Genomic DNA, 26,967 nt, shown 5'->3' on the forward strand with positions numbered 1-26,967 from the left:
CCATCAGTAGGTCAACAGGGCCTAGCTTTCTGCAAATATATAGTTTATGTTAGTAGTTAGTACTTCTAAACAATGTAAGTATAATTCAGTTTTTGTTAAGGAATATTCTTATTTTCTTAATTTATAAAAATATAATATACATTATACAGTATTATAACATCTGTGCCTTTTGTCACACTGTGGGATTAATACAACCACTGTAGACAGTTTTGTGACATGATTCTGATGTCAGTAATTAATTGTATAAACAGACTAAACATGATATTTAATGTCACATATTACATATCAAGTTACTTTCACAAGAACAAATCTGCTAAGAGGAAATGTATAATCATATCCCAGTGCCCATTTCAGAAATTCACAAAGAACGACTACTCTAAAAATAACTAAATTAAATCCGCCACACACCTTTAAGCCTGTCACATTATTATAAATGTTGGCCATTTGGCCATGCCATTTTAATTTGGATATCACTCAGTAAGGCTTAGAGGCTCTACTTGGTATATGACAGTTAAAACCACACAGTGGGAATTTAAGTAATTCATCATTTTCAAGATTATCGGTGACATATTGTCTGTCACTAGGACTTTTAACTGCACTTACAACACAGTTTTAAGAAAATCTAGTAAATGCTTTTGTTTTATTTATGATAACAAAATAACTGATTTTATTTAAATAAACTAATTTTATTTAAAACTGCTTTTATCATCCATTGCCTAATTCAACTCAATCAATGTAAAGGTATATAAAATTTTAAAAAGTGCTATTTAATATATTTTAGATATATATGAGCTATATATAGGCAAGATTATTTGTAGAGACTGATATATGTATTATACTATATAGCATTTTAATCCTAAAATGGAAATGTCTCTGTTACTCTGCTAGATGACAATCTGCATATTGTAATTTTGTTACACAGTACAAATATCTCAATGACCGTTTTGTAACATAATACAACTGGAACGTGTAACTTAAGACTTTACACAGGAAATATCACAACTATTAGCCTATCTGTCAGTGCCTTCATTACAACATACCCCAGAAGCACCACCCAAAAAGCGTCCCTTCATTATATACAGTCCCAAAAAGCAGCTAGTAAACGTCAAAACAGAACGCAAGACATAATAAGCCTGTGAGAAAAATAACCTTCCCCAGGGCTCAACATGAATATATATATATATATATATATATATATATATATATATTTAAATGTGACTCTAAATTTTGAATGCCGCATCTTGTATTGCTGATAAAATAAATAAATAAATTATTACAATTCTAGAGATTTCATAGACCACTAAAATATTTTTTTCAGTTGTACTAAAGAAACACAACATAAAAAAAAATACCATGTGCCAAGAATAATTATTTGCCACTAAGTACAATACAAACAGACTGTTAAACATATTTCAGCTCCCTGGCATCATTTGTGAATCATTTAGTGAAACCCTGATTGCCACCCAGACATTGGCCAAGTTCTTGCTAACACTGCCAAACACTTGAGACAGGTCCTTTAATTTACAGTCTTGTGGGTTTATATTATAATGCATTTTTTTAATATAAATAATCACACTTTTTATGCATAATTTTCGCATACGTTGCTTAAGTTATTTTTGCACTTACACTGCTGGAGCGGAGACATCAAGTACAGACAGTGGGCCTTAATGTTTGTTGCGATACTACAACAGACTGAGACTTAATGTTGTTTGAGTGATTACACTGGAGTGACAGCAGGTGGCGCTGTTACTAAGTGTGTTAGCACTCTATTACAGAAATGTTCTCTGCTGTACAAAGAACTAGTAATGTTGTTGTTCATGTAAGTCCTGTCATGTCTGTATGCTGATGACTAAACAGTTTATTATAAATAGTTATACTACAAGGAGCTTCCCAGTGTGTGCCTATTGACAGTATACAAAAGAAGTATTGATCTGTTAACTATGTTATCTTGGCAAAACCATGTTGCACTGCAGGGGGGGGGGGGGAATTTAAAATGTGTGGACAGATTAGGAGGGGGTGTATCCTAGATCAGCTCTAAAACGTCAAGGCAGGATTAAGGTTGTCCAGTATTTATGCTACATGTACAAGCAGCCCATTTTTTCTCTGCATGAAAAAAATAAAAAAAATGAATACATTCACACCACGTACATTGCAACATGGTTCGTCCAGGAGCAAATGTGTTCTTTTTTTCTTTTGGTTTGCTCCTAACTCTAAAAACGGACCCAGTATGAGTAGCCAATTTAAGGACTTATCCAATAATTCTATGATGCCATGCACATACATGATTACTGAGTCACTGTGAGGAGCGCTGATAATCTCTATGCGGATAATACCCAAATTTATCTATCCTCTCCTGATCTCTCGACATCTGTGTTGTCCCGTGTAACTGACTGTCTTTCTGCCATATCATCCTGGATGTCCTCTCGCCAACTCAAACTTAATCTTTCTAAAACAGAGTTAATAATATTCCCACCCACCAACAAGAGCATACCTGACATTTCTATCTCTGTTGATAACATGACCATAAATCCAACCCCACAAGCTCGCTGCCTAGGTGTAATCCTTGACTCACACCTATCCTTTGTTCCCCACATTGACTCTATATCTAAATCATGTTACATATATCTAAAAAATATTTCCAGAATTCGCACATATCTCACACACTGCAAAAACCTTAATTAATGCACTTATCATCTCCCGCATTGACTATTGCAATTTCCTCCTTACTCCCCTTACCAAAAACAGACTCGAACCCCTACAATTTATTTTGCATGCTGCGGCAAGATTGATTTTCCTTGCAAATCATTATTCCTCTGTTGAATCACTCTGTATGTCTCTACACTGGTTGCCTGTTTTCTACCGAATCCAATATAAAATACTCTTACTAACCTACAAAGCCATCAACAAAGCTGCACCAACATACATCTCCTCTCTTGTCACAAAATATCTCCCAACTCGGCAACTCTGTTCTGCACAAGATCTGCGTCTCTCATCCACCCTCATTACATCCTCCCATTCCCGGTTACAGGACTTTTTCCGGGCTGCACTCACTCTATGGAATTCTCTCCCTTGCACAATAAGACTCTCCTCTAGCCTACAAGCTTTCAAGCGTTCTCTGAAAACCCACCTCTTCAGACAAGCTTATAATATTCCTCAACCACCCTCTTAACCTTACTACATTACCCTATTACCACCTGTTACACAAATACCCCTTGACCAACATTGTTGTGTGACAGGATCATTTAGCTTATGAGTCACTTTTGCAGTCTGGCTGGGCCGACTGCAAATGTAGACTTAACCTCATGTGTCAAACTCCCATTGTCCCATAGATTGTAAGCTTGCGAGCAGGACCTTCTCCCCTCTTTGTCTGTTTTACCCAGTTTGTTTATTAGTTTACTATATTTCCCCAATTGTAAAGCGCTACGGAATATGTTGGCGCTATATAAATAAATGATGATGATGATAGTTAAGATAAAAAGGAAGTGATCACCCAAGACAGTGTTGGAAAACACAGGCATAATATAAAAATAAAACATGTTCTACACATTATGGAAAAATACCTTTATAGGAAAAAAAAAATTAAATATCCGCACAAAAAAGGTTCCCCTAGTTTCACAGGAACTCGAGTCTCCTCTAAAATTCTCTATGGGTATAAACAAATCTCTTCAGTCAACTATTAATTGAATTCTGAGGTCTTAACCCTAAGATTTTTGTAATGACACAAAGTAAGTCACAGTGAATGAATACAAATAGCAGGGAAATGATTTAACAAACAGCATGAGTTCATAAAGAAACAATTTTTGCAGATCGACTTTATAACCTTCAGCAAAGCAGTTATTTCAGGGGTTTATTGTGATAAGTTGGAGGAAATTGTTTATCCAAACTTTAGTTAGTCTTTTGACTTTTTGCCCATTGTAAATTAAAACAAATATACAGTCATGTGAAAAAGAAAGTACGTCCTTTTTCAAATCTGCGTTTTTATACATCTACATTATACAATCATCCGGTCCTCACCATGTCCTAAAGTTTGCTAAATCTAATCTCATATAACGTATTCACCTTCATCCTTATTTATTAAACAAAGAATAAGCTCTGAAAAGCCAGGTGTGCAAAAGTAAGCACACCCCTTACTGCTTTCATATCAATACAGATGGTCATTTGAACCAGGCGCTGCTAATCTAGTGAACTTCATTATTTAATGATCAGAAAGTTCTACCACATGCAGGCTTACTAAAACCATACGATAAGGTAGAAAAGACATCGGCAATGATCCCAGAGAAATATTTATAATGCCTACAATAAAACAGTTTTTTCTCTAGCTTAATTTCTCATGGTAAAAAAAAAAATGAATATTTAAACTTAATATATATACACACAAAAAACATGATATAGCTGATGAATATAAAGTTACATCCACAATACGAAAATGTTCCCTCACTTTTTTTTATTTTACAAATGCATGTTTTGTGAATTTGGCCCAAAATGTTTAAATACATTTTTTAAAATAGGTTATAATTTTTTTTTTTTTTTAAAGTCTTAATTTAAAAGCTTCCACTACTTTACCCTACACTACAGAAATGAGACATGTATTCTCTGCATGCAGGAGAAATAATCACATTGCAGTCAGCTATAGTATGGAGCAAGCAGTGAACACATTACCATAGTGCTCACAAGTCTATCAGCTTTTCATCACTCTTGTTTGCCCCGCTAGCTCCCAAAGATTCTTTAGAATAGTTTCTTAGATACCGGCTAAATAACAATTGCGGTTCAAAGGGGTAGGTATTTTAGAATTCAGAACCAGGTTTGTGACATGCCATGATTTCTTTAGCCATCATTTATGAACGTGTTGGGGATTCAGGCTTGAGAAATAAATAGAAGCCTGGAGATTTGGTTCCCTATAGTAACCTTTTCATGGGGGAAAGTCATTTTCTATTATAATAGGTTTAAGAACAAATTGACTATAAACTAGACATTATTAAACTAGGGATGTAAACCCTTCAAGTTGGAAATAGCCTATTCATCTTCAAGAGACTGCTACTTGATAGCCCAGAAAGAAGGGATCAGATAAGTAAGGTTTATGCTAAATAAAGAATCTGGAAACTTGACTGTTGGCTCATTTTAAACTCCAATTGATTTAGTCGTGTCTGACACCCCGAGGAAGGCTTGTGAAGGGGTAAGACAAGAGTTCATGGGTCAATGAAACACAAAGAGAATGACTGCAGTCTTTTCATCGTTCATACAGCAGCTTCAACTTATCAGAAATTAAAATATAGCTCTCCTAAGCAGGGCCTGATTAAGGTTCTAGGCCACCCTAGGCTAATACGCTTGTAGCGTCTCCTTACCTTCCACGACTGGCTAATACGTGGTAGGTAAAAATAAATGCATCCCTGATATAAAATCTGTCTTCTTTCGCCACCATCTCCATCACTGTATATGTCCCTGTGAAACTCAGCTCCCACTTGGCTTTTTAATAGGGTCACAGCAATCTTTGTCACTCATTTCATTTTCATTAAACTGTACAACAGAGCGGAGGCGTGAGCGAGCACGGCAGAGGGTGAAGATGAGAAGGTGGAGGGGGCTGTCACGCCTGTGCGGCAGAGAGGAGGCGCGAATGAGCACTGCAGAGGGAGAAGATGTGAAGGTGGAGGGGGCTGTCACGCCTGTGCGCAGAGCGGAGGCGCGAACGAGCACTGCAGAGGGAGAAGATGTGAAGGTGGAGGGGCTGTCACGCTTGTGCGGCAGAGCGGAGGCGCGAACGAGCGCTACGGAGGGTGAAGATGTGAAGGGGGAGGGGCTGTCACGCCTGTGCGCAGAGCGGAGGTGCGAACGAGCACTATGGAGGGTGAAGATGTGAAGGGGGAAGGGCTGTCACGTCTGTGCGCAGAGCGGAGGCACGAACAAGCACTGCAGAGGGTGAAGATGTGAAGGTGGAGGGGGCTGTCACGCCTGTGCGCAGAGCGGAGGTGCGAACGAGCGCTATGGAGGGTGAAAATGTGAAGGGGAGGGGTTGTCACGCCTGTGCGCAGAGTGGAGGCACAAACGAGCGCTACGGAGGGTGAAGATGTGAAGGGGGAGGGACTGTCACGCCTGTGCGCAGAGTGGAGGCGCGAACGAGCGCTACGGAGGTTGAAGATGTGAAGGGGGAGGGGCTGTCACGCCTGCTCCTGTCGCCGTCCTTGTCTCTCCTACTCACTTATCCTCAAGCGCCCGCCCAAGGAGGACTTTACTTTGGGAATACATCAAGATTAAAACCTTACTACATTTTTATTTCATATTTTCTTTTTACTTTGGAGAACAACTATTTTCTTTTGTATTGTAAAATGAATTTCAGTTTATACCTCTCCCTTTCACATTTCAGCCTCCCCAAATGTTGCACCCTAGGCTGCAGCCGGTCTCTTGGATAGTCAGGCCCTGCTAATATGATAAACATAGCTTGTATAAGAGGTTGCATTTAAATGATCACTGTTCCAAAATTAATATGCAGATTTGGTTGGCATTGGCTAAGATATGATATAATACAGAGTTATGGGTAAGGTTCAGCATTCCCCTGTTCCACTGATCTACTGAAGTGGGACCATTTACAACACACCTAGGTGTTGCCAATGCTCCTCTCCCGGTGAACTTAGATTTGAGGTGCTGTAAAGCTCAAGTCTAATTGCACAACTAAGAAGGTTTGTGGCTCCTAGGAAATATATTTTGTTATTGAAGAGGACAGATCATGAAACTTTAACTTGTTACCTGTTTATTAAGCGATACTCCTTTCCAAGTCACCAGACTCTTGGACCTCTGCGAAGAGGATCTATTGGCCTGCTGAGCGGTCGCAGGCCATTGTCGAGTCATGAAAGCTAGTAGACCCCCTAGTACATCTTAGCACCGGCCAATAGATAAGGTATAACCTGGTCAGAAAAGTTACCACAGGGATAACTGGCTTGTGGCGGCCAAGCGTTCATAGCGACATATCTTCCCATCGCATGTTCGTTGGGAACCCGGTGCTAAATCATTCGTAGACGACCTGATTCTGGGTCAGGGTTTCATGCGTAGCAGAGCAGCTCCCTCGCTGCGATCTATTGAAAGTCATCCCTCGAGCCAAGCTTTTGTTGACAGACCCAAGAGGGGCAGAGAGAGAGAGAGAGAGGGCGGCCTTGCTGATTTGTCATTGATATTATGCATGGTATTTGCTATACATAATGTAATTTCTCTTTTGTGGTACAAGAAAAAAAAATGTATTTCGCTCAGGTGGGGTCTGTGATTTTCAAACTAATATTGAAAGGTCCACTGTAAAAAAAAAAAATATATATGTAATGGACTGGAGAGCCCATGGCTTTAAGGCCGTTCTTTACCTCTCTTGTCTCAATTCGCCCCTTTTCCTTCCTTCCTTTTCCTTCCTCTATCTTCTGGTATTGAACGGGTTGGCGGGTGACCTTTTTTGGTAGTGTGCTGGCCTGCTGAATATCTTAAGGTAATTTTAGTTAGGGTTAAGGTATACTTAAGTTGGGTGGAGTATACAGGGTGGGAGTATGGGTTTAGTATTAAAGTTATTTAAGTTGTGGGTAGTTTTAATGTTATCGCAAATATATAAACAAGGATTATATGTGCTTATAAGTATGTCAATATATGCTCTGCTGGGGTGTGGGATGCGGGGTAGTGAGATAAGAGGGACTACTATTATATGTATTCTGGTACATCTGATAAGGAGCTGAAAATTCTCTCCTGGAATGTGTGGGGCCTAAATAATGCTGTGAAACGTTCTCTTGTACTAAGACAAATTAGAAAAAATGATCCTGATATTGTTTGTCTATTGGAGACTCACTTACACGGTGATAGAATACTCGCCCTTAAAAAAGCATGGGTAGGTAGGGCATACCACTCTACGTACACGACTAATTCTCGAGGGGTCTCTATATTGGTACATAAACGTCTCTGCTTCTCCTTGGAAAAAATTCAAGTGGATGCAGGGGGAAGGTTTATACTGATGAAGGCTGTCATTAATTGGGTTCCGGTGATTCTGTTAGCTGTATATATACCCCCACCGTATAATGGTGAGGTGTTAAGGAAATGTGGAGAATTCATGGCATTGTTCCCAGATGTTCCAGCCATTTGTATAGGGGATTTTAATAATGTGATAAATGGAGAGGTAGACAGATGGCGAGAGAAAAATGCTGTAGTTGGCAACTCTAAGTCGGCTTTTTCTGCTCTGGTTGAGGAAATGGGGTTAGTAGATGTATGGCGTTTGATGCACTCAGAAGATGTCCAATTCTCCTGCTTTTCTACATCACATAATGCATTTTCAAGAATTGATCTGGCTCTGCTGTCACACTCTCTGGTACCGCTGGTGAGGAGCGTGGAATATAGGGCTAGGGGAATCTCTGACCACTCGCCCCTCTGCCTATCTATTGATTTTGCAATTGATAGAGGCCAGTCCTTTTGGAAATTAAATCCCTTCTGGCTCTCCTTGATGGGTACAGGAGGGACCTTGGTGACACAGTGGGAAGGCTTCTTTGAAGATAATCTGGTAACAGCAAGGCCACCTATAGTTTGGGACGCTTTTAAGGCTTTCCTAAGGGGGACATTAATTGCTGGCATAGCTGAAATTAAAAAGTCGTCCAGACAAAAAGAACAGATATTAGAGAAAAAGTGTAAATCCTTAGAAGCACAATACATTGCGGACAAAACTGAGGTTGCAAGGGGAACATGGCAGTTGGCCCAGAGAGAGTGGGTAGAGTATGTATTTGAGAAATCCAAACGTAAATTTCTGTTTTCTAAGCATGTACGATATGCAGAGGACGATAGAAATGGTAGCTTCCTGGCTTATCTGACAAGGGCGGAGAGGGCAGAGGCAGCAGTACCGGTTATCTGTGATGACAGTGGGGTTAAGAAGTATCTGATGCCTGATATTGTTGAGGTATTTCATAAATATTACACGAATACATATAAGTCACAGGTCAGATATGACATGGATACGTTACAGCAGTATTTGAATGGTATCTCCCTTCCTGTCCTCTCCGATGATAGCAGGGAGTTTTTGGACTCACCCTTTACTCTTGAAGAGATTGATATAGCTATTATGTCATTCCCTAATGGTAAAGCCCCTGGAGTAGATGGAATCCCAATTGAATTATATAAAAAGCACCAGCCCTTTTTTGTGTCTAGGTTGTTGGATACATTCAGCGAGCTGGGTGAGATTGGCGCTCTTTCCCCTTCAATGGCAGAGGCCATAGTGGTGGTGCTGCCTAAGTCAGGGAAAGATTTGTTGTACCCTGAGTCCTACCGACCGATTTCACTTTTGTCAAATGATGTTAAGATTCTAGCAAAATTACTGGCTTTGAGGTTAAGTAGAGTGGTGCTGGAATTAATTCATCCGGATCAGACGGGATTTATGCCGGGCAAGTCCACGTCTATCAATCTTAGAAGGCTGTATACTCTCCTGCAGGTGCGGTCACCCTCTTCTGAGAGCGAAGTTGTGGTGTCCTTGGACGCAGCCAAGGCGTTTGACTCGGTGGAGTGGCCATACCTGTGGGAGGTATTGTCCCGATTTGGAGTGGGCCCGGAATTTATAAAATGGGTTAAACTTTTGTATTCCCATCCAGTGGCGCGGGTCTGTGTCAATGGGCATCTTTCTCAACAATTTCAATTAGAGCGGGGTACTAGACAGGGATGCCTGTTGTCTCCGGCCCTGTTTGCATTAGCAATAGAGCCGCTGGCCTGTAAGATCCGGCATGATAGAGAAATTGTGGGACTTAGATCAGAGCACAGAGAGGATAAGGTGGCTTATATGCAGATGATATGCTGTTGTTCCTTTCAGATCACGACACTTCCTTAAAACATTTGCTGCGGGTGGTTGATGGATTCGGGTTTTATTCTGGCCTAAAAATTAATTGGGATAAATCTAGCGTGTTCCCTCTGGGATGGGAGTGTCCCGTGACAATGCCAGAAGGCTTACAGTTAAAATGGGCATCGAAATTCAAATACTTGGGAATATGGATCTCTAATACCTCCGCTGAATATGTAGAACTTAATTTGCGGCCCCAGATCAAATACATTAAAAAAAAAACTCATGTATGGAAGAAGCTCCCACTTTCTGTCTCCGGTAGGATAAATTTAATTAAGATGATGGTGCAGCCAAAGTTTTTTATATATACTCCAGCAGTCACCTGTATATACTCCACCCTCCATTTTCCGATGCATTGATAGCTATTTGATTTCATTGGTTTGGGGAGGGGGAAGGGCTAAGGTCAAGCTCAGCTCGCTGTATAGATCCAGATCTTCTGGTGGATTTGCACTTCCTAACTTGAAATTATATTATTTTGCCTCTCAATTGGTCCACCTTAAGGCATGGGTTTCGGACCCCGATTACCATGAGCTACATTGGGTGTTGGTACACCAATTTAATTCTAATCACACTCCCTTACAGTCACTGCTGGAGGGGCGGCTTGGTATGCACGCTCCTCCGCTCCTGATTCAGGCAGTTAAGATTTGGACAATCTGCAATAAAATAATGAAACAAACTGACATTGATCCATATACTCCTATCTGGGGGGCAAAGAAATTTAAGAAGTTGAATACAGTGAAGAGGGCCAGGGAGTGGTCTCGGTTGGGTGTGGTGTCGGTAGGTCAGCTTTATGATACAAATGTATTTAAATCCTTCGAACAGTTGGTTGGGGAATTCTCTGTACCCAGAACAATGTTTTATTCTTACCTTCAGTTACGACACGCCCTAGACACACAATTTAAAGGGGAGACTTTGGTGTTTGGGGTGGATCCACTGAGGAAACAATTACAGGCCTTGGGTTATAGAGGTCTGATCTCTCGAATGTATTCATGTCTTCTGCATGAATCCACTGCAGATGATTTGGATGGTTTGAGGAATCAGTGGGAAATAGATATTGGCCCTTTATCAGACAAGGAGTGGGAAATGGTTACAGACAGTACTAAAGGTTATACTTCATCATTAAAATTTCAACAAATACAGGTGTTTATCTTACACAGGGCCTACTTTACCCCTATTAGATTGGCAAAATTTCGCCCGGATGCTACCCCTAACTGTCCAAAATGCAATTCGATCAATGCTAACTTTTGGCACCTTCTATGGGAGTGTTCATGTATACAAATCTTCTGGCGAAGGATCAGGAGATGTATTCAGGTTACTGGAATTGAAGTGTCTCTTAGTTCACCGGCCACTTGTCTCTTTGGGCTCCGATTGAAGGGGAAAGTTAATAAACTGACAAAAATGTACATTTCACAGTTATTGATGTTGGCTAAGGTCTGTATAGCGAGGCTGTGGTTGGCCCCGACGAGTCCCACGGTTAAAAATTGGAAGGCACTGGTCAATACCACCATAAGGCACAAGAGATTTGTTTATACTAGCAGACAGGCTCTGAAGGAATTTGAGAATATATGGTACAGATGGTTAGAGTCTCCATTCTATCCTATGTCATCTAGTACAGATGCTCTATCTACTTAAATGTATGGCTACCGCAGTTCTTATAATGAGTATCTGAGTCCATGTAATAAACCCTGCATGTGTAACATACTTATGTATAAGCATTTACGATGTATGATCCTGAATGAATATAGCACATTTATTATTATTATGCTTTAATGTAATCTTGTAAATTCCGTCATTTAATTCTGATATGTATGCGATTGTTTTTCTTTTCTTTTTGTTGTTTAGTATGTTTATATCTTAAAAAATTTCAATAAAAATACTGGATTTAAAAAAAAAAAAAAAAAAAAAGGTTTGTGGCACCCCACAAGAATAGGGATGCCTAAAAATATGCACAGTCCAAGTATTAGTGAGAAATAGAAGTTATTAAGGATCCCCTTTGATATGAAGAAGTTTGATAACCTGAAATATATATACTGTCAATATATTTACTAAACAGGATCTCTATAGCCCCTAGTCCAATATATATATATTGGCAGCACGGTGGCTTAGTAGTTAGCATATTCTGCCTTACAGCACTGGGGTCATGAGTTCAATTTCCAACCATAGCCTTATCTGTGAGAAGTTTGTATGTTCTCCCCGTGTTTGCGTGGGTTTCATCCGGGTGCTCCGGTTTCCTCCCACATTCCAAAAACATACTGGTAGATTAATTGGCTGCTAAAAAATTTACCCTAGTCTGTGTGTCTGTCTTTGTCTGTGTCTCTGCCTGTCTGACTGTCTGTCTCTGCCTATCTGTGTGTGTGTGTTAGGGAATTTATACTCTAAGCCCCAATGGGGCAGGGACTGATGTGAGTGAGTTCTCTGCACAGCTCTGCGGAATTAGTGGCGCTATATAAATAAATGGTAATAATAATAAAAATAATAATATATGACCCCCATGGGGGTTGGGAAGGAACCTGAAGGTGACACAGAATAATATTGCATTATAGTTTATACTCAGATCCAAAGGCACTAGGGGAACCTGGCTGTACCCCAACAGTAGTATGGCCCCTATTAAATACCACCACCCCCATCCACAACCAGTGTGGTGAAATTGGCAACCTGTGCCAATGAAATAAATACATTGCTTAGATATAATGTTGATCTAGCACATGGGATCTACATATCTATAGCTCACAAAGGGACATACAGAAACATCTCAGGTGGGCAGTGACCATGGGGAAATTTGTGCACGCTCCGTGAAGTAAGTAAATATAGAGAGATTACATCTACCCTGGCACAATGATCCTGAAAAGATTTAACAATGAAATACCGAGGTCTCTTCTTCTGTGGCTGCAAAGAGTGTTCATTGTAGTCTACACATAATCATCTGATCTAAATTAATGACATCAAAGTCTTGTATTGGATTTTCAAGCTCAGTTATTAACCCAGGAATGTAGCTTTTATCTGCAGCAATTGTACTTGATACGCAGATTCATTACACGTGTTCCGTATCACTTTCCTGAGATAAGATTATAACCTGGGAGGTCTTTACATGTAGTATCGTTACAACACTATCATATGTTTTCCAGCTGTAACGACATACTTGCAATACTTCCACACATGAATGGTCTTGTACACCATGCAAAGAACCTGTGATATATTAAAGTCTAACCCCTATCGCATCTATAATAGATATTAACCAACAAAAGCACGTTTTAAACAACTGATCTTGGGAAGTTGTTGATTTCTTTTTAAAGAACTTATTTTTAAATGTCTTTAATAATAATACAAATATATTAAACAGATTTGGGGTGAATATTGTTGACCAGAGAGTTTCACAGTGACACCAGTTCGTCTGCCGAGTCCTTTAAAAAGTTACGTCTACATAGGTGTTATCCATATTAACAAGCTTGACAAACCTTTGACCTTGATAGAGGATAAAATCCTTATATTTACAATATTTTTTCCAAAAAGAGCCTCCGACCTCCATTTGTTATTTTTACCACAACTAGTAGAAATATTGATAACCTTCTACCTGCCAACCAATCCCCTCTACCTGCCAACCAATCCCCACCTCTTCCTCTCTCCCCACATGTACTGTAAGATTTGGCTCTTTAATGAGGACTGGTGGGAAGGTCATATTTTTCGATACCTAAAGACTATTAGAAAGGTAATACATAAAGATACCATGAATCCTCTATTTCTAAGGAGACTGCTTGTTAAATAGTGCACTCAGTTTGCTAATTGTTCATTGGGCAGTGCTCTGTCTTTCCCCTGGGGTTCCCCTTGCTGTACACAAGTTCTCACAGTGCACCTCACTGGTTGACAGAGCTGACACCCTGCCGGGGAAATCAGTATGGGAAAGATGAGTCTGATAAGCGATCTTGTGGACGGACCCTCACCTGCTTGATTGTGGAGGACAGGGGAGTTGTTTTCATGTTTTGTTTCCTAAAATATTTTGCTTATTGAAATCAGTGTTTCCTGGAGACAGTCAGTTTAAGATTAATACAAGAAACATTACCTGAGACTGTCGCTGGCTACACTTTGCCATCTATAGGGGAAACACATATAGTTGTAGACTATAGAGAGCAGTGTCTTCATGATATGAGAACAGTATTATAGAAAGAAATACAGAGGTAATCGTCTACTACGGAAAGATAATTGTGATTATTTGCTCTTCTAAACCCTGGTGTGACAATGTGCTGTGTGATTACTGTATGGGGTAGTCATAGGCAAACTGAGGGGAGGGTATCCTAGTGCCTGGAAACCCCCCTCCAAGCCTGGGGCACTGTATAATTAAGGTGGCTGGGCCCTGCCCCCGCTTCACACGGCTCTGCTTGAAAAGGGACAGTTGCTTGCACCTAACAGTAGTGCACACAGCATTGGACATGTATATTATAGGGAAAGGAAGAGTTGGAGAGCAGCCAAGCACTGTCTAATATTATAGCCACGCCCCCATGCATGCTGGTCACGCCCACTGATGGCGTGGTGTGGAAACCCCCCTCTACAAATCCTGCGTTTGCTATAGGTAGTGATACCTATACAAACTCTACACACTTACTGTCCTGATGAGAGCAACAATCACATCACAGACCCACCTTCTTCTTTTGGAATATGTTTGCACTGCATTAATAAAGGATTGTAATAACAGCCTCTTCAATGCAGATGTTAAACATTCACAAACAAGCCTTGCTTTTCATGTCATGCTTTAGTTTCTTACTAACCTTATCAGTATCTTCATGAACATGCAATCATTTTTTTTTAAAAATAATGAATTTATTAATGAAGAACCACAGTTCTTTATATGTTGTATTCTTAGTTAAATCATCTTTAAATAATAAAAGTATTTAAATCAACTTTAAATAATAAAAGTAGCAGCTAGTACTAATTTACAATTATTTCTACAACAGTAAAATACACAAAAGATACCTAACACTTTGACATAGACAGAATTAAATGCCATTAGAATGCTTTAGAATGTAATTAGAATGTCCAGATTCTAGGCTTTTACCTGTTCCTGTCTTACCAGCCGCAGTCTCACTTTCAGCTTTGTTCAAGTGAATCATGTTATACACTTTTTATGAGCCAATAAATGGCTCATCTCTCCTGTGAATTCTTATTTTTTTTTTATTTAGATGTATTAAATGAATGCTTTAGACAGCTTTCTAGATAGATATATAGCTCACGTTTCTTACCTGTAATTCTGTTTCTCATTTCCTATGTGGAATCTGTCATACTGTGAATGTGCATGACTCCCTTCCCAGTCCATTAAGTCAATTCTCAGGGAGTACTGTCTTTGGCTGGTTATTGCAAATATAAACTCGTTCCCCAGCCAAAATTCACCAGATGGGCTGCCAAACCCCTAGAGAGAAATCAGTTCAACAAAATATATTTATCTTCAGAGCGCACAAATTTTATTAATGCTTTTTTACAAGGTCATTAAGTGTTATTTTATATATGCAATCATTAGCAGTATAACAAAGCTACCATTGGCAATGAACACAACAGTATAAATTGAATGTTGACACTGGGAAATAACTTCTGCTAGATAGCAATGTCTTATTTTAATCTGTTTATAATCTGTTTATAAAGAGGCATCATAGAAAGTTACAGATCTCGTAACTGCATGAAACAACCAAGTAGGCATTAGTGTTTATTTAGCTGATGCAGAACACCAGGTACCCAGAGCAGGAGCCCACCTACCCAAAATTCTTTTTCTTTTGGGGACTGGACCACCTTTGTCCCCAGGCACTGGTCTACAGAGGGTGTCAACCACTTGATTGTAGTCTGGATACTGCTGAATGCACCAATGATGTAGTGAGTCTTACTCTCAGACAACTCACTGAACTCACACATGACATACACCGGCCAGTCTGAGCAGCATCGGTTCAGGATCTGTCAGTAGACAGTATCACAACTGCTGTGATTGGCCGGACCTTCAGCATCTTCAACTGTCTGCCAAAGTTCTATGATTAAGAACGTTAATAAAGCTGCAGAAACCAGCCAATCACAGCATTGTGACACTATCCACTGACAGTACCTGAGCTGGTGCTACTCGGATGCTTGAGCCGGTTACTGAGTGCATGTCATGTGTAAGGCCAGTGACAGGACTGGAAAAACAGGAAAAAAAGTACTATTATCTATCTATTTGTGTATGCATTTTATGGGCTGGTGTACGGGTGGAAATGCGGAGGGCCCATAACATTATTGTGCATCCGGGTCCCCTTTTTATCTAGTTCTGTCAAATCAATGAAGTGCTAAATCATCACTTACAGTGAATGGCCAGTATATGGGGGACATCCACCCTTCCCATGTGATTGGGCAATCACTGAAAACGTTATATGTGCAGATAATGTTATTAAATTTGCTAAACAGGTGCCAGTTGATTGTGTGTTACCGGAAGAATGGGGAAGACTATTTAAGGAATATTTAAGTGACTTTGATCACGGTACCTGGCATAAGTATATCAGAAACAACTTTGTACAGTTAACCGTGTAACGAGTTTATCAACAAGACTCATATGGTCAGAAATATCTGCCTACAACAAATAAACTTCTACACAATCCAAGATGGAAGTTTAAGCGTTGTATGTGCCCATGGCATCTTAGTTACATCTGGACCATTTATTGCACGGGTTGGGTACACCTTAAAGGTGCCGTAAATTCCGACACCGAGGAGACCTACAACTAAAATCCGAATTTATGAAGAAACAATTTCAATATAAACAGACTTACCTCAAAAACGACGCTGCAGATCTCCGATCGCACCAGCATGCTGACCTGAAGATATTCCGAATGGACAGGTCTCCGGCAATACACTTTCACGTCATTGCCACCTCTATGAATATTAATTTAAAGCGGCAATGTCGGGACCCAGCAGGTTAAGTGTTTAAACACTTAACCCAACTTTGCTGCTTTAAATTAACATTCAGAGAGGTCGCGATGACGATAAAGTGTAGTGCCGGACACCTGTCCATTCGGAATAACTTGCAGTCATCATGCTGGTGCGATCGGAGATCCGCAGCGTCGCTTTTGAGGTAAGTCTGTTTATACTGAAATCGTTTTTCCATAAATTCAGGTTTTAGTTGTAGGTCTCCTCGGTGTCGGAATTGTGGTAGTCGTGAAAACGATTACCACCGTTATTGCACTACCTACTTTACAAGCTTAGATGGACTGGACATAATTGAATGCATAATTTGGCAATCATCCTTTCCAGCCAAAATGATTCATAACGGAAGCAAACACAGTAATATATATTACTTTCAGTAGGGAGAAGTTTACATTTTTTTAGTTGTCTTTTTAAGACTATAATATTATTTTCTTCATAAAGGCGTCATAAGTATAATAACTTTCTATTTATTCAGTTTTGATACATTGATGCTAATTAATATAGCTCTAGGACAGAAACTTAAGTAGATGTGAATATTTTGCGGAATAGAATCTCATTAAACATATTTTTATTGGAAAAGACAAAAAAATGAAATCATCCCCCTGTTCTAGACAAGTGGTATTTTCATTTTTCCAGAACCGACAATAATAAAATTATTGCTTTATATATTTGTCACTGCGGTCTTACAAAAACTGGTTAATAGTACGTGAACCGCGTGAAAGTCATTTATCAAGCGCTCTTGCCATTTTTTTGTACCGATGAGCCTACATGGTTCGCCCAGGGTACCTCAAGGCGCACATCTACTCTTTCACTCTGGGGAGATGCACAGTGGACTATAAGTGTATCTAGGTGTGCGTAGATGCGAAACATCTAAGGAAATGCACTGTAAAAAAGTGTGTACGTCACATCAAATCCAACCTCCGCCTCTTTATAAGCAGCCCTTTTATTAAAGATAAAGTTTTACTGCTCCGTCTAGCCTCATTTATAGCTTAAATGAATCATGATATGATTGTGAAACACGCTTTGCAGCCAAAGTGCAACTGAAAGGCATAACATGCATCCAGCTAAACGTGTAAGACAAGACCTGAGCTTTGCCAGCTACGAGCTGGAGAAAAATTCAAGTCCTTTTGCAGAGTGTGCACTGTAGACGCACGCAAGGAATGCTCTAACCTCGCCTAACTCACCCATAACTTGATGTAAATTATTACTCTTTATCTTGCAAATATATCTCTGGCAGAAATCTAGGCACCTTTGTGTAAACTGGAGCACATGGAACTACCAAAATGTAATGGCCATTAGCTTAATCTAACTGGCCTACGTCTTTTAGTTTGGTAACAGGAAAAATACTGATAAGAATAGACTCACGTGGAGTAGGTTTTTAAATATATCCATGTCTCAAAGTCTACAGATCCCATGCTTGGGGCTAAAAATTATATGTAGAAGATAATTAACATGGTGTGGAAAATCGGGAGTAGCATTTAGGTGCAATAAGCCCTGACTACAGGCCTGTTCAACTTACAGTATATTACACTGAACTTAAAGCTGGTCTTGCTATTGCAGCAAGGCCAGCTCTAATAGACAGGATCTACTGTAAGAGGTGAAAATATATCTGTTACTTATTAGGGTTTTAAATTGCATCATTTTGCACTGCTAGGTATGTGAGTTGTATGTGCAAAATCGTGGCTCATAATCACTGGTTGCGCAAAGCAAATATTCCTCTTTCTTAACTTTATTATGCATTTATTAAAATTTAGGATTTTTTTCACTTTGGTAATTTAAGTCGAAATGGGAACAAATTGTGCTTTATTTAATAACTTTACCTTAATAAATATATATCACGTTGCTAAAGCACATAGGGTAACTGTACCAAATGTAACAAATCATCTGTGGCTATGTAAACAAGACTTATATATACTATATTTGGCATTAATTATATTTACGAGTATCTGCTTTTTCTCCTCTAGCTAAGTTTCCACCTCATGCGTAAAATAATGGTTATATATATATATTTGTATAGCATACCAACTATAATGACAACTTCTAAAAATACTATTATACGGCACCATTTATCAAAGAATAGAAAACAGGCATATTAATGTACAATGATTGTTTAATATGATTACTTGCACAGGACTGTAGTAGCTCCAAAGTAAACTTTAGATATTATCATGGAAAACCATCCAATTAAGTAATATAATATTAAACGTTGCCAGAGAACTTGAAAACGTCAATGACAAAACCGGCTGACTTCATTCACTTTACTTATGCCTAGAAATGACCTAAAGCAGGGATGGGCAACCTTTGGTTGTTGCTGGACAATACCTCCCAAGATGAATTTGCTGCAAGCATCAAACAAAAGCCTGATGAGTTCTGTGGCAGATTTAGATCACCAATAATTCTAGAGTCAGTTCCCCAAATCCTGCTCTTCCGAGATCCAAAGAAACTCAGGCAACATTCTTATGAAACAAATACAATAAGAAATAAAAACCTGTAGTGTATTGTTAAAGGTGGTCTGAAAAGCTTTCTTCTACTAAGTAATAGATGGCGATAGGATGGGTGTTCTACCGCTGGGATAGAAGACCTCTTATTGTCATGATTTATAAGTGATACTGAGCTGCATCTGTGTTACTAGGCGAGAGTTAATTTACTTTACCGATCCAGTCTCAGGGGATCTGCTCACATGCGACCCAGCTGGCTGGTTCAATGGAACCACTCAATGAAACAGGAAAGCCAGGTTTGGCGAAATAGTCTTCCACATGCTTTGTACTGGGAGACCAATGCTGGAGAGACCCAATGAATCTTTTTCTCCAGTGAGGTCTACTGCCAATGATGGCATTACTATCGGTGGTGGTGACCCTTTGATAGATAGGGAGAAGTCCTATCTCTGTGACTCAGCTGGCCGGTTCAATGGAACCACTCAATGGAACAGAAAAGCCAGGTTTGGTGAAATAGTCTTCCACATGCTTTGTACTGGGAAGCTAATGTTAGAGAGACCCAGTGAATCTTTTTCTCCAGTGGGGTCTACCACCACTGATGGCATTACTATCAGTGGTGGTGACCCTTTGATAGATAGGGAGAAATCCTATCTCTGGAGAAAACATCAATTTTCACCAGAGATATGTATTTTTCAGCTTGATGTTGTAGTGTACTGTGAAAATAAGATCAAGCTTTTTGGTGAATTTCCTGTAAAATCTACTGAGACGGTCCTATGCCCCCAAAATAACGACGTTAACCTATGTATTAAAATATATATCTTACTGGGTTAAAATCTCTGGGAAAATAAAAACAGATAAATTGGGAAAGCTTAAATTTAATAATATAAATAGTGAAAAAAACTATACTCAATATAATTAATTATACTAAATAATTGAGGGAAATGGTAATCACCAATAACTTGCTGACTACTAATATATCCTCAAGCTGTGAAGAAATATGCAAAGCAAATAATACCTCTGAAAAACCAAGAATTCCACAGTCCCCTTACACACGGAATACAGTCCAGACCTTTGCGGATAATTAGACAAGAAGGTGAAACTTTGCACCTTACCGCATTGATTATGACATGCTGATTCCGATCCTGTGATAGACTTGTCGTCTTTGTCAGCTGGGTGCCCAAATGCATACCAGTCACGGGTCCTGCTAATGGATTTGTTACTGCTATGTAGTACTTGGTAGGAAGGCGATGGTAAAACTAGAGATGCTCACTGACTCCCGTGAACTGGTTTTTGGTTTTGGTTTTGGATCTGTATTAGCTTCGTGTTTTGGTTTTGGCAAAACTGCCCTCGTGTGTTTTGGTTTTGGTTTTGATTTTGGATTTTTTAGAAAAAATCCTAAAATATGCTAAAATCACATATTTTTGCTTTTTTTTTTGTTCCTACATTATTATTAACCTCAATAACACTAATTTCAAGTCATTTGCAGTTAATTTTGACCACCTCACAGATCACAATATTATTTTCATACACTTTTGGACAAATACTGCAGCAACCTGGCTGGATGCTAAGCGACAGAGCAATGACTCAAACACATGGCAGTTCCTAGCACATCTAGGACACATTGGCACACAGCAGTGGCAGAAAAGAAAAATGGGGATCTTCCCTCCCTCCCACCCACCGTTATGTTGGGTCTTAAAAAGCAATTCAAAACTCGCGAGATCCAAGATCTGATGACGTAACAATGACATTTTGCCTTGTTTTCAATTCCGGGGGCGCAAAAGTATCCCCTAAGTTCAGGTGTGTTCGGTTCTCGAGGAACCGAGCCTGAGCATCTCTAGGTAAAATTTGACCTGAAACAAGCTGGGTTGATATTTATGGAGCTGTTTGCCAACCAAAACACCTATCTGGAATGACTGCCGAGTACAACATAGAGGGGACAAAGCCACGTGCAGAACATGGACTGTATTCCAGTTTTAGTGGAAAGTTGTGGACTCCTTCTTATAAGTATTTCTTTGTTTATTCCTTTACCACTTGTCAATTTACTACTTGTGATTTAGATTTCCCTCATTGGACATTTTTTATTTTTATATCCAGACATTTTTAGGGTTCTTATTTACAATTATTATTTTTTATTAGTTTACCACTCATTTTAGCTATTTTACCCATCTATTTGAAGTTTGCATTTTCATCTGCTTTAATTGTTGATTACATTTTAATACTATACCCTATTTATGTTTGGGACTAAGGCACAGGGTAATATAGCTGCATATTATAACAACTGATTGTTGGCTTGCAGTATTTTCTTCATGCATTTTAACCAAAGAGATTCTCTATGACATTTTTGCCATAATTGTTACTGACTTAGGAGGAGCATTTGTTAGATTCATTTTGTCCGCAGCTACTACAGTGCATACAGGTTTGGTTTCTCTATTTGGTGGCCTTACCATTTTGTACTCTTTCCAACCTCTCTGAAAATCCACAGTTCCATCCTCTCTGTGTTGAATGACTGTCCAGCCTCCACCCACGGCCTCCATATTGCAGTAAACCTTAAAGAAGGAGAAAAGGTCAAGTTCTGTAAGATACAAAATATAAAAATTTGATAAATGAGCCAATGTGGCTGTTGAACGCACTGTATGTATTATAGACTTCCTAAAAAGCTGGCTACACATGCTGCAATGATGGGAGTGATCTCAGGATATTTACCAAATATCGCTGTAGGTGTGCTTCCAACATGACCGTTATGTTTGATAATAACCCCGTCAAATTTGATGGATTCATTATCTGACAAGTTGGTAATGGAATTCTAACAGTTCTGACAGTCCCCAGGTTATGTGGCTATGTTACTCGCCCTTACCTACAAAGCCCTCAACAACACCACCCTGCATACATCTCAAATCTCATATCAAAATACTCCCTCCCGCTCTCTTATATCTACCTCTGACCTGCGTCTTGTCTCGTCTCTGGTAACCACCTCTCACTCACACCTACAAGACTTCTCCAGTGCTGCTCCCCACTTATGGAGTTCCCTACCACGCTCAATCAGACTTTCCCACAGCCTTCAAATCTTTAGACGCTCTTTAAAAACCCATCTCTTTTTTATAGGTGACCTTATCCCCAATAGCACTGTGCACACTAATGCTCCCCCACCCTGAGCCGCACTCGCTCCTCTTGTTTCAGCTGTGCCCTCTTCCCTTTAGAATGTAAGCTCTCTAATGAGCAGGGTCCTTCATACCCTTTGTTTTCATGTCTGTGTTTATTTTGTCTGCCTTGTATGTCCTTGTTTTATGTATTTACTGTTTTCCCTACTGTATGGCGCTGCAGAGCACTGTGGCAACTTACAAATCTACGATAATAATAACAATAATAATAATATGTGTTACATAATTACATTGTATTATACATTGATCATGTCGCTTGCTGCTTGAACCAAGTGGCAGCGTGTGATTGGCTTACTTATCTATCCATTTATTTCAGCCCCTTCAATACTTTTGCCCTGAACCTAAGGCCCATAGGCAAACTGAGTGCCTGGAAACCCGCCTCCAACCCTGGGGCACTGTATAATTGAGGTGGCTGGACCCTGCCCCACTTCACATGGCTCTGCTTGAAAAGGGAGAGTTGCGTGCACCTAACAGTAGTGCATGGTCATATATATTATAGGGATAGGAAGAGTTGGAGAGCAGCCAAGCACTGTCTAATATTATAGCCACTCCCCCATCCATGCTGGTCACGCCCAATTGCAGCGTGGTATAGAAACCTCCCTCTACAAATCCTGCGTTTGCCCCTGAGGCCATATGGTCTTCCAATAAATGTGCTGCGTTCAGTTGTAGCCCAGAAAGATCCATTACATTACAATTATATTACAATCACTTCATCAACTTACTGTAATCAGAGATAGGGGTATTCAAACATTTTGATTTGCTAATTATTTTGAGCTATTGGTTGGGTAATATTTTTGGTGAATTATTCACTAACTTTTAAAACAGAAGTTTATATTTCAGCTACAATTCACCTACTATAAATGACAGAATTATCACTGCTACAAAAGCTGAATTATAAACAACTACTAAGAAACCTCCATGGATCTGACCATTGTAAATTTGTTTTAAAGTAGTGTTTAATAAAAAAGGTTTTGGTTTGATGTTCACCGTTACTTTTTTTTTTTAATTACTAGGAAAATCAAATAGAACCTTTTTTCTACTTCAACACTAAAAACTCTCCTTTAAATCTGATTTGTGTAAAAAAATAACATTTCTATATGAATACAGTACTAATGGATGTAATAGTTGCAATCTACTGAAGTGTCAATTTATATTAATATAAAGATATAGATTGCAGAGTTGATTGTATTTTATAATGAATAGCATGGATGTTTGACATAGCTCATTAGCAGTGATGTTACCAACTAATTTAAAAAACAGAACTGTACATGAGCTTTAAATGCCTAATTTGTATTCACTGCACACGGCACAGTTTATAGTCGCCTCTAATTTATGCTGCCCATGAGTCAAATTTGCATCTGTCTAATACAACTTTGCATATTTTATATGCTATGGAAACTTTGGGCCTGATTTATTAAGGAAAGTAAAGCAAAAAATTGAGCAAGTTTTCAACTGGGCAAAACTATGTTGCATTGGTGGGGGAGGTAAATTTAAAATGTGGGGACAGATTTATAGTTGGATAGGGCAGGTCCTAAATCAACTTTAAATTTCAGTGTAGAAATTAAGCTATTTGTGTGCTAAATGAAAAAAACTTCCAGTATTTAACATATGTGTAAAATAATAAACTAATTTGCACCCCTTGCATTGTAACATGGTTTTGTCCAGGAGAAAATGTACTCAATTTTTTGTCTTACTTTCCTTAATGAATCAGGCCCTTTATGCTTATAACAGCACAACTAACTTTTAAAGATATAAATATTCATTATTATTAGATTGTACGCTCCTTCGAGCAGGGCCTTCTCTCCTTCTGTTCTCCACCACCTTAACTCTGCTCTTCAGCTCCTTGTCTCTTCCACGAGGTCCTCCTGTCCTTCTACCCCTCTCTCTGTCCCGCTGGGGGCTCTCACCTCTCATCTAGCTGTACATTGAGCTTCTGAGTTACTGTGCTTTTTGTTAACTGTACCGTGTTGTCTCACTCTGTATCGTGTTTCTGTCTGTCCCTGTACGGCGCTACGGATACCTAGTGGCGCCCTATAAATAAAAAATAATAATAATAATAATAATAATAATAATAATAATAATAATAATAATAATTATGTCTCTCCGTCCTTACAAATTAATATGCTAGTTAAATTATTTGGGCAATTTATACAGATATGTAGCAATGTTATCAATAGAATTGACACTTTTGACTAATTATGGAAGCATGGCATAAAACTCATTACAAAAATGAGGCTTACATCCAAATTTAACTACAGCTATATCTGTCCAGCTACAAGTTGCTGTTCTGATACCGCATTCACGGTCAGCTGGATTGAATCAGTCAGTGCTCCTATTGTATAAACATGCAGCGTATGGATTGATATGGATTTAATGAACTGTTGATGTAATCTTTAATTTTCATGGCAATCCTAGTCCAGGGTCGTAATGAAAGATGTATGCATCCCAATGAGTGTGTGTATGTATGTATATATATATATATATATATATATATAGCCACTTGCCCCTCAGTAAAATTACTCTTTATTTTGAAATGAAAAGTATGTTCACTACATAAATGCATCTCCATACTCAAAATGCAGTAGACTATTTAACATGACCCATTTAATATATTCTGTTAAATTAACGATTTTAATTTGAGGAAAATTATCTATCCAAGTAGAAGATTTATAATGTGAGGACCTTGATATATGACATACACGGAGGCCTTACTAAAAGTACTATGGAAGTAAGTGGCCCATGCTAAGGACTACAGAACAGGAAATAGACGAGCACGCAGCACATTTCGCTGCTTCTATCTATCTGCACTGTGAATTACAAGGTGCACATCTATACTCCTGTTCCTGTAATATCAGTCTGCACCTACTTTTGTAGAATTGTGGGTCCAGCTGGAAACAGCAAAAACATCTCTTAAAAGACCTGTCTCTAGCAAGTGAGAAACACACCTTAATTAACTTTAACCTTGTTTCTCCTAAATAGTGCTTGTCTTTGCCCCATGTGCATGTTAAATAGGCATTGTGAAAAGACATTGGGATTGTTTTTACTACATTTGCACTATAGTAATTTTAAGGTTTTTATCACATTGATATAAATGAGCCTATAAAAATGAAATGAAATTATAGGTCAATGTCTGATGATATCGCTACGGAATATGTTGGCGCTATATAAATAAATGATGATGATGATGATGACGATGATGATGATAATCCACCTCCGATATCATATAAAAAGTCCCTTTTCAGGGGCAAAATTGCTCTGTGGATCACCAGTAAAAGTAAATAGCCCACTAAGGAGCATATTCAATTGTCAGCGGAAACGCCGAAAATCTTGCGCTCGTCGCACTATTACCATTACTACGGTATTAGTGCATGTAAAAACAGTTAATACGGTAATTTTCTCGCTGGATTTCAACTCGCAGCTCCCTGAGCAGCGAGCTGAAATCCAGCTACATATTACCGTATTAATGGTACTAGTTTTTCCGCGGTGTGGAAAACTAACAATTGAATATGCCCCTTAAATGTGCAATCTTCCACACTACCATAGATTGAAAGCTTGCTAGCAGAGCTCGCGCACCTCTTTGTCTGATAAACCCAGTTTGATTATTACTGTGTTTGTCCTGAATTGTAAAGCGCTACTGAATGTGTTGGCGCTATACAAATAAATGATGGTGATGATGATGATAATTCTCCAAACCTTGGATTTCAGTTAGGAAAGCCCTCATCCACCCTGCTCCTTCCATCAGACAAGAAAAATCTTTGCCCTCCCTACAGACGTCACAGGACTGATGGACAAATCCGGCGCTACCAGTAAAAGCGGGTGTATTTGGATAAAATTAAAGAAGGGAGTCTATAATAATTACTGAAATAAATGGAAGCTAAATGATCTGCTATTTGGACATAATTAATCACCTTCACATTAAAATAAAAAAGCATGGTGGTCTGTGGATGATCACAATTTACCGTGAGTTACGAGTCCTATGTGATCCGATTGCAGATCCGTAGCTAGGGCTGTGTGATAGGGGACTCCATCCTATGCCGAAGCGGGGCGCAGTTTATAAATATTTTAGGTTCATTTGGTTAAACTTAAGGGCTAGGGGGGGTGGCATTTTCCTTTCTTGCACCAGGTGCTAAAATGTTAAGTTACAGTACTCTCTGGTTGCTCAGCTTCAACACCAAGTTTCATATACAACCAATAAAGTCGCCAACGTGTGTATCCAAACTGACACAGATCTGTTCACTTGGCTCTCAGGACGAGTCCTTTGATCTACTTGTGAATCAGCAGCTTTAATTAAAATTGAACGTTTATTTCTTAGTCAAGGACACTGCGCAGCGCTGGCACTATGCCCTCATTGTAGTATATAAAGTGTTCTAGTGCTTCCCAGAGAAGTCATCAAATGCACGGAGACAGGCAGAATGTGTCTATCTGTTGGCACTGCAAACATTTCCAATCGACCCTTGTTACAAACAGTATGGTATTTAAACAAGAGTTTCCTTATTATCTGTGCTACTGTTGAGATATGGAACTACCAAAATAAATCTAGAAAAAGTTGACCTGGTAAAGTACACTTGAGCAGTATTAGAAAAATGACCTCTTCTTTGCTGAAGTGTTATTCTAGACTAGG

At 39.1% G+C, this 26,967-nt stretch overlaps 1 protein-coding gene across 1 annotated transcript in view; it reads right to left on the reverse strand.

The window, feature by feature from the left end:
- The window catches only part of ANGPT1 (angiopoietin 1), a 256,479-nt gene that overhangs the window by 34,728 nt on the left and 194,784 nt on the right, over positions 1–26,967 (reverse strand). The window contains exons 6-7 of the mRNA XM_075213959.1: positions 21,633–21,734; positions 15,061–15,227 (exon numbers count right to left, since the gene is read on the reverse strand). Coding sequence (XP_075070060.1) covers positions 15,061–15,227; positions 21,633–21,734 — 269 coding nt within the window. The remainder of the gene's footprint in view (positions 1–15,060; positions 15,228–21,632; positions 21,735–26,967) is intronic.

The sequence above is a fragment of the Mixophyes fleayi genome, chromosome 5 (genome assembly GCF_038048845.1).
Source record: "Mixophyes fleayi isolate aMixFle1 chromosome 5, aMixFle1.hap1, whole genome shotgun sequence".
NCBI lineage: Eukaryota > Metazoa > Chordata > Amphibia > Anura > Limnodynastidae > Mixophyes > Mixophyes fleayi.